The sequence below is a fragment of the Anomalospiza imberbis genome, chromosome 3 (assembly GCF_031753505.1).
Source record: "Anomalospiza imberbis isolate Cuckoo-Finch-1a 21T00152 chromosome 3, ASM3175350v1, whole genome shotgun sequence".
Lineage (NCBI taxonomy): Eukaryota > Metazoa > Chordata > Aves > Passeriformes > Viduidae > Anomalospiza > Anomalospiza imberbis.
In genome coordinates this window covers 52,494,652-52,504,056 of record NC_089683.1, presented here as the reverse complement: position 1 = coordinate 52,504,056, position 9,405 = coordinate 52,494,652, and the positions used below count along the sequence as shown (strand labels likewise).

The following is a 9,405-nucleotide window of genomic DNA, read 5'->3' as shown; positions in this document are numbered from 1 at the left end:
AAATCTCTTTTACTGGTTGATTCTGTGCTGTGCCACTTCTGTATGTGAATGAGTAATTGCAGTCTAAAGGGCGGTTTCATTTGTGCATTGTAATTGCATTTAATACTGCACATAGCTTGAAGCAGACCAATTAGCTTAACAACTGTCTTAATCTTTCTCCAGGGAGCAGTGCTATCTGCAGTGTTGCTGTGCATTGGTTCTTCAATAACACCTGGCTTACCTTTTGTATCTGCTGTCAATCCACATGCTCTGGGAAGAAGCCAGATTCAGAATAGCTAGAAAACAAACTCAAGAAGTCCATCACTGTCATCTCAGCTACTCATCGGTAGCATGTCAGCAAGAAATACATATACATAGACTATTCATGGTGCTTTCCATCTTTGTGAGAAAAGTCCTCCTCCTCTTAGTGTTTGCATTTAAAAATAAAACAGAGGACTGGAAATGAAAATATTACAAGGTGAAGTGATTCACGGAGTGTGCAGTTTTGCTTTGGCTACTATCAATTTGCTCAAATGGAAGGTGAGCATGCAAGTGATGAAAGGCTTCAGACACTGAGTTAATGGCCATTCCTATCTGGAGACATCCAGCAATCAATACCTAACTGTGCCAGACTTTGTCAAAATGCTGTGCAGCAGTGGAGTATTATAAACAGTACTTAGATTAAGCAAGTGGAGCACAAACCACTTCTCCATATCTGACTGAAAAGTATCACTTGCAATATTATGAAGACCTGAAAAATCCTAACGAAAGAACTCTCTTTCTAAGGAGTCATCCTAAGAGAGCATGACCGAGTATCTCAAAATATATATCATTCTGCTCCACCTTTATTAAATGACCTCAGGCAAGCTGTCAATATATGTGAGCTCTATAAACATTTTGCCTAAGACAGGATTCTATCATTTTTGTGTAGGGACAATAAATAGCATATAAAAGAATACAAATTCAGAGGAAATATCCATGTTACATAGCTCCTTCTTAACAAGTATTATTTTTGCAATACTTAACACTGGTGGCAACTCTATAACTATCATGGGCTTAAAATTCCTGATGAGTGGGCAAAACGAGCCCTGTTTTCTAAGTAAAGAGTCTGTTGCAGTCAGCCTTGTAAAAGAAACCTTTTAGTGTCAGTGATAATGAAAATACCTGGTACATATGACAGCGTTAAAATGGTGTCATGACCTGGCAATTTCTATTCAGTGCTGTCACATCCATGCACTGCACAGATCGGGATTGTCATCATGTAAATGTAATAGGATTCTTTATCCTGCATTGTTGCTCAGCTGGGAAGAGTAATTCTGAGTTTCCTGTAAGTTCTGAATAGCAGCAGGGGGCCATGAATAGCTTGGAAACCTATATTTTTCCATTTATTTTTTTTAAATGCAAATTACACTAGTAAGTCAAAAAAATCACTTTTGTTAAAAATACATTCAGAATTAACAAATGCCAAAAAGAAAAGGAAAAAAAAAACACATTTGGATTGTATCTCTTGCCTTTTGAATATTTTAGTTTATAACAAAAGCCCAGCCTAGAAAAATAACATTCTTTACTGGATTTTGAGGAGGATACAGCTGTACAAATCAAAAATGCCATCCAGATATTCTCACATTACTGTGCTCTAAACTGCTTCCAGAAGAGATCTGTCCATTAATCATTTAGTTGAGTAGTCAACAGTCCTAAGTTTTTTAATGGTGGTGCTGCTCTAACTGCAACTTAAGCAGGGTTATGAATACCAACTTCATATAGGTATGTATGTGTGTGTGTATATATATATATACATATATATATATATACACACACTGTGTGTATGTGAGTGTGTGTATCTACTCTATATGTATTATATGAATACACATTTATATTGCAATCCATAGTAATTAGATGTGCTTCCTATTTCCTAAGCATTTTACAAACATTAACAATTCAGGCCTCACAAAAAACCTGTGAGGCACATATTATTCCCGTATTATGGATGGGAAGACTAAGACACAGAGAAATTAAGGCCAAAAATTTCTAATTTAAAATCAGGCCTATAAGCTACGTGTAGACACTTCATTAAATTGTCTGACTTCTAAAATTGCTAACTACCAGTAGCCACTGTTCCATGGGAAATCACTGAAAGGTATGAAAAATTATCTTCTGAAAATTGGATTGCTGCTTAGGTGCCTAAACTGGTTTCTTTTCATGTTAAAAAATGATTTTTATAGAAATATCATTTTGATTAACTGGTATACAGGGAAAGATAAAATAACCTGTTATGACATTTTCATCCCATTGAAACCTCTTCATTGTGTTTAATGCTATACATCTGCTATATTTAATACTACATAAAAGTAGAAACTTTTTTAGTTTTGCAAGTTATGGGAAATTTCAGCCTGTCACTTTGAAGTTGCATGGGGTTTCCAGGGGGTGAAAAGCATCTCTATCCAGTAGGAACTCATATTTTCAGGTACTCAAGTATGAAAATTTAAAATTGAGATCCAAATCAGCAATGAATGCTTCACAGGATCAGGCCTAGGGGACATTCATGTTTCCTGCATGAAATTCCCAGCAGTATCTGAGACGGGAACCCTTGGTCCACTGCATCAGAATCTTCCTGGGTGATGCAGCCCCCAAAAATAGTTAGTCCTGTGTATTTTATATACATAGACATACACACACCTTCACACACTTACATATATATATATCTATCTATATCTATATAAATCTCACTGAATCAATGTAGGTATAGTTCCTGACCATGTCCTGTATCTTGTTTTCACAGGTGAATGCCTTTTCCTCTGTCATTGTCCAGAGCTGCTGCTTGTGACACTGTACATCCATGCAGACACAGCAAAGGGCACTGGCTTGTACAGGGATGGGTGAGTGGTGTGAGCACAAAGGCCTCTGGAGCAAGGGTTTGGCCAGCAGGGAAAAGGGAGCTGCCCAGGGGTGCCTCGGACATTTCCAAGAGCTGACCTTCCCTCTTGCCCTGAAAAGCTACGTGGTCACCTCAGGTGTGGTAGGTGCGTGCGTTTGTCTATGCAAGGTCTGAGCAAAGAAACAATGACAATCCAAGTTTCTGAAAAACCTGAGCAAAATATTGGGTCTTCCTAGTGAAAGCCATCTACGTTCTTGAAAATACAGATCAGATGTAGAATAAAACATATGTTCCTAGGAGTTCAGAGTATTTCATATACACATTGACCTACTAGCAAAATTCCCAAAGGCATCTTGTTGCCAACTACGTAACAGCACAGAGAGTTTTTTCAGCCACAATAATACAGGAAGATAAAATACACGTTCTAACACACAACAGATCCCCCAAATATACCACAAAAGGTCTTCAGTATTTCTTCAACTCAACTAGTCCCTCCCTGCCCTCTCCAACCAAAATTGAGAAATAAAATATGTGGATCCCTTATGGTGCAATTAAAAAAAAAAAAGCTCACTTTCAGAGAGTTTTTAGTCAAAATCAGATATAAAAGAGTAAACATAGCTAGTACATATTCAGTTGGCCTTTGTTCATAGAAATCTGCAGATGTCTCTGTAGTTAGTAAAAGATGTTTAGAGATAGCTATAAAAGCACCTACACTGCGATAAATAAAACCAGCGGGATTAAGAAGCACTGTTTCTGCTGCTTATGTCCAGTAGGTTCAATTATTAGTTTCTGTTACCCCTTTCCCCACCCTGACCCCCAAAAGGTCTCATTTATTTCTTTCTTTATTTTTCTTTTTAATCATTATAAACTGCTTCTTGACCACTGTGGAGCCCCAAAAGTAAAGCACTTATCAGACAGCTGGCAGTTTTCTACTTGGTTGCTCTGGAGCCATGGAGCAACAGAGCCTTATTCCCTGACATGAAAACAAAGCAAAACCAAACAGAAGAAAACCACTGACTTAGAAATCGTTCAGAATTAACAGCAGCATGTTAACTTCAGAAAGCTTGCACGTAGTTTCTCTAATGTGCAACGCAGTTGGGTTAAGGCAAGTATGAACTGTACAGCCTTCAGGGCAAACAATGCGCTGTCTATTGACTTCTGCTGCAAGGTCATCCTGGTATTTCAGAGTTGTGTTGACTGAGGAGACTCAACATGGCCCGCAGTGTGGAGGAGGCTCCCACAGCACTGACTAGGCTGAGTTCATGTCTTAATCCAGATGGGCCATGCTGGCGGTGGCCAGGGAAAGAAAGGGACAAAAGGTGCCACCAATGCCTCTGCTGTGTCCCTCTGGTGCTGAGAGGCAGGAGGTTCAAGGAGGGAGTCTGGGGCATCTCCTTTAGTATCTGTTAGAAAGAGAGGCTGAAGGTCTCTGTTGTTTTCTGTCTCACTGTTCAATCAGCTGTTATACATTATTTTTAGCACAAAAATTGGATTTCTTTTCTCTTTGAAGAACCAGGAGGCCATCCTGAAAGAGATTTTTGAACAGGTCCTCCAGCCCACCTTGAGCAGTCCCCATATTTACTTCGACCTAGAAGAAAGAGAAAGAACAACACTTATAATCCAACATATGCTTTTCTGATCCCTGCCCTGCTGCTCTGGTGCCCTTTTGCAAGCAAGTGTAATCCACAAACCAGTAACAGTTCAGATACACATGGGATGAAGAGGACAGAAAGACAAAGTGTTTACTCAAGTAACTGCCTGACTCTCTCTGGAACATTGTCAGAGAAGTCAGCACAGTTTTTCTAAACAATCTTAGGCAGGAGTTATATCTAATTATAATCTTAACTGTATGTCCATGGGTCAACTGGAATATGACCTGATTTATATAATCCATCAGATACATAGCTGTCATTGTAAAGCCAAGAAGTGACATAGTATGAGGACAGAAGGGCTGGATTGCAGGTGCAGGGGAAAGCTGCCCATGGCTCACTCACAAAGCAGAGACCCTGTGCAAGTGCCATAGCCTGGCCACCTTAACAGTGTTGTCCCAAACCCATGTTTTGTAACTAAAGCTTTCAGTCTAAAATGGACAAGATGTTGTTTGCTGATAGCGAAAACTTAGGTGGTAGGTTATTTAAATGTGTCTGAATCTCAAAACATGAGGAGATAATCACACAGAAGATTTGTACCGCATGAACTTGCAAAGTGTCATGGTGGTTACTCAAGGTGCTAGTTTTAGTGTCTTTTTTTTTGTGTTTCATTTATACTTTAAGTGAATGGTGAAGTAGGTAGCACTTTCAGTATGTGCAATTATCTGGACAAATGCCTATGTGTGTGTGTGTGTGCATGGGAGTGCAGATACTACAAATATTCTTAGGCTTCACAATAGGAGGAAAGAATGCTTCACTTCAGGGCTGCACTGCTTTTGAGCAATTTCTCCAGTGCATTAGGCATCAACATCAGACATGCATGGGTTTTTTTGCTTCACTTCTTCTTTTCTCGAACAAACAAGTTCAGTGTGAAGAACATAAAGAAAGATCTCTCTCCCCTCCCTCCTTCCTACTGTTTTTAGAGCAGTGATCATGCAGTGCAGTCTTGTTCCACAACTACAACTGTTTTTTTTCATGTGCAGCAGAATCAGTGTCAGGGAGTGTTTAGTCACCTTCCTCCGTCATCTCCCAAGAGGAGAATTTTGTCTTGACAATTGATTTCCGCCATCTTATTGTATCCTTCTCCCATGGTCTGGAAATGAGCACTGGCATCTCCGGCACAGAATGCCAGGAAGCTGCTTTTGAGTACATCAGCTGTGGCCACACTGCAAGGAGGTACATGAGCATCGGTTCTGTCCCGTTCTGTTCAAAAAGCGTATTCGTTTTGAAGGGACTGTCTAGGCTTCTTGGCTTGTACAGCATAGAGCACACTGTTGGCACTTAAATAATAAAAAAATCCCATTTATAACAGGTAGAGAAATGTCACCATAAGAATTCTTCCCCAAAACATCAGTGTTTTATTTAAAACATAGTTTTAAATTGCATATATTTTTCACTTTAAAAAGTAAACTGATTTAAGTTAAATATTAACTTGGAAGAGGGGATAAGGAAAACTGTGATTGGAATTTAAAGCCTAAAACATAGAGAAAAAAACTTCAATGTGAGCCTGAATCTAGTAGTTCTAGACTATTAAAGGTAACAGTAGCCAGAGATAGTCACTCAATTAACTACCTAAAGATATTTCTTTTTCAGAAACCAAGGTTTTGCTTTTCCTTAGATATCCTGTTCATTTAAAGTAGTTTTGCATAACTGCTGAAACACCACACAAAGTGACTATGTGTGTTTAAACTGAATTAGAATAGCATTCTTAGAAGTAGAGCTTGATTGATGAAAATTGAAAATGAAAAGTAATAAATCTTTAGATTAAATAGTCCTGACACAATAGAAATGTAAATATGAGAAGCCTGAATAAATCAATATAATTTGCACATGGAAGTTGGTGTAGGTTCAATATAACCTCCACATTAACAAAATGAAGTCCTAAATTTAGCACACAGGAAGAAACTGGTTACAAAACAGTATGTTTTAACAGTTAGCAATGAGTAAACCCAGCATTCCTTCAGAGGAATAGTCAAATAGTGAATGTATAAAGGAGTTAAAATTGATTTCAATAACTTGGATGAAAAACTGTCTGACTTCCAAAGAAATAAATTTCTGTTGATGGACTTCTGTCATTGCAATCCACTAAATCAATTCACGTCAGCAAGCAGTATGTGGATAATGACTGAGACCTAAAATAAAATTCTGTATGTCTTTAAGATTTGTACTAGTTCTGTATATGAACCAATCTGGCAAATACATAGGGGCTTGTCTGTTCTGTATTACTGAACTACATGTTGAAATTTGTATTTTGAAAGAATCTGAACAGCCATTAGAAGCTGATATTGTTTTGGTGAGCTCTGCAAAGAGGAGGCATGTGCTCTCCTTCCATTTTGCAGCATGCCCAGCACACCACAGCACAGAGAAGAAACTGCTGTTGTGCCTCTGCATATAGTTAGCAATCAGATGATTTAAAGGCACCTGTCTCCTGTTCAATTTCTCTAATAAATCCAGAGCTCCGTATGAGATGTGCCCAGTGCGAGTCTGAATAGGACAGGATGCAGTGGTAACAAAAAGTGATCTCTGTATTTTCTTGACCTTCTGCAGGAATTAGATGGGATGATGCTTAATATATCTTCTGTTGCCTATGAATCCAAAGGCATTTTGTAGCAACTGATAAAGTTATAGAAATGATTATATGACTACAGATATATGGACATATATAGGTATAGCTGTATCCAGGATGGACATGATTACGGCTTGGAAAGTGGTGAGAGCATGGCAAGGGATTGTGTAAAGCAGAAGGTCTCTCCTCTCCTCTCCTCTCCTCTCCTCTCCTCTCCTCTCCTCTCCTCTCCTCTCCTCTCCTCTCCTCTCCTCTCCTCTCCTCTCCTCTCCTCTCCTCTCCTCTCCTCTCCTCTCCTCTCCTCTCCTCTCCTCTCCTCTCCTCTCCTCTCCTCTCCTCTCCTCTCCTCTCCTCTCCTCTCCTCTCCTCTCCTCTCCTCTCCTCTCCTCTCCTCTCCTCTCCTCTCCTCTCCTCTCCTCTCCTCCTTGGTTGTGTTTTTTTTTCTTTCTTTCCTTGAATACTGTAAAGGCTTACATTGGTGATATTTGGGGAACAAACTCTATAGGGAACCAAATCTTTCCTCCCAATAAATAAAGCTTTAAAATACCAAGTATGGCCTGCTGTTATAATATCAGCATGTTTTGATTTCTAATACATAATATTGCTGTAAATAGTGCTACAAGCAGATCAAACCTTGACTTGATTAACTTGACATTCGAATTTGTCACTCTACTACCTAATGGACTGCCTATGTTTACAGAGCAGCTGCAATGTGAATACATATGCATGTGTTACTAGTGTGCCTCAGCTGTAAATAAAAAAAGGTATTACTAAATGCTGTAAAAGCTTCTTAAGGACAGATTGCAGCAATCCTAGAGAACCCTGTCAAACACTATACAGTCAGAGGGAAACATGAAGTGTCTTTATTTGACTGTGGCTGGGACATGGCAATACTTTTGCAGGTTGATTGGACAAAATGTCCACTCACATTCTGATGTCTGTCTCTTGGTTAAGACAGCTAAATCACCTATACTCCAGTGAGCATGCAGCATTGAAATAAAAGAGAACACAGTTTACATGGATTAATCATCTATCTCTTCATCTAAGCTGCAGGCTTGAAACTATTGCCTTCTTTTTTTTTTGTTTTTTTCTTTTTTTCTTTTTTTTTTTTTTTTTCACAGGTCTATCTTTCTTTACAGTCAGTATGAAGATGCATAGTAAATGCAATCTGCTGTTCTGGAAGAAATACCGAGAGCATAAAGAGAATGGGATAATAGCTAGAGGGCTCCATATGTTGATGACAAGGTAAGGTATACTGAGAAAGAGATAGGATTAGAATTGTTCTAAGTAGCTATGTGCCTCATATAATACTATGAAGGAAATAACATTTTCTAAATGTGCAGCACTGTGCCAAAAGTGCAGGTGAAAATTATTTACTTGAGCACAGACAGATGGGAAGCTGAAGTTAAGTCGACATTGGAGATATGCACTATTGTAATTTGAGATTATTAAAAAGCTCCTAGCAAAGCTCCTGAAGGTCCCAGTTCCAAACACCACCACAGAACAGACTGTACCACTGATAAAGGAGTAAATACAAGATTCAATGCAAAAATACACAAATCCATTAGTAGATTTGATTCCACTAATCAGAAGAAATGAAAATGCATTCAAAGGTGAGTGGAATTGTGTGTTGGGATGGCTACTGTTTGTTGAACTTAGTTCCTTACCACAAAAGAAATGTTCAGAAGAGAAACAAAGGAAAAACCATAACTGTTGCCCCTTTATGAGTTGTGTGGTGCTGTGCTTTTAGTGTGTAGGGCAATTGATGGCAAACAAAAAATATTTCCAAAGGCTGCAGCAGTGAGGTAAGATTTATCTGGGCAGTCAGGACTGTTCTGCATTTCAGTTGACATTAGTACAAGAAATATTGGGAGACGATTGTTCCTGGGCTGGTCTATGGTTCTGCGTCAGCTCTAGTGTGAATATACTCCAGCTGCAGGTATGAGCTGAGATTTGTTTATCCATTTCATACCCAAATATATCAGACTGCACTCTAATATGGAGTGGTCACTCAATGGTTAGGTAAAATACTGTCTTCTATTCAAACTAGTTTTAAAAGCCATATGTTATTACATTTGTTTTGGCTTTTTTAAATGTGGAAACTGGAAATGAGGTACAGAGGTGCCTTGGTAAACAGATGCTCTGGTATGACAAATGCTAAATGCATCCGCTAAATTATCAAGTTGCTGAACTTTTGATAAAACTTCATAAAAATCCACTTTTTTGTCACAGCCAAGGTTTGTCATATATGATTAGTGTTTTTTCTGCACCAAATTGTCACTGTCTTTGAGTGGCATCTGCTTGAATGAAAATAGGGAAAGATCAGGTGAGAGTTG

At 38.7% G+C, this 9,405-nt stretch overlaps 1 protein-coding gene across 3 annotated transcripts in view; it reads right to left on the bottom strand.

Annotated features, from left to right (window-relative positions):
• Positions 1-1,338: 1,338 nt before the first annotated feature.
• Positions 1,339-9,405, bottom strand: part of NKAIN2 (sodium/potassium transporting ATPase interacting 2) — a 517,712-nt gene continuing 509,645 nt past the window's right edge. For 2 of the 3 annotated variants that reach the window (XR_010997234.1, XR_010997235.1), the window contains 2 exons: positions 5,517-5,783; positions 1,339-4,442 (listed from right to left, as the gene is read on the bottom strand). Coding sequence is in view for 1 of the 3 variants with exons in the window: in XM_068184378.1 (XP_068040479.1) it covers positions 4,433-4,442 (10 nt within the window). In the remaining 2 variants the exon portion in view is untranslated. The remainder of the gene's footprint in view (positions 4,443-5,516; positions 5,784-9,405) is intronic. The other variant, XM_068184378.1, reaches the window with a different exon arrangement.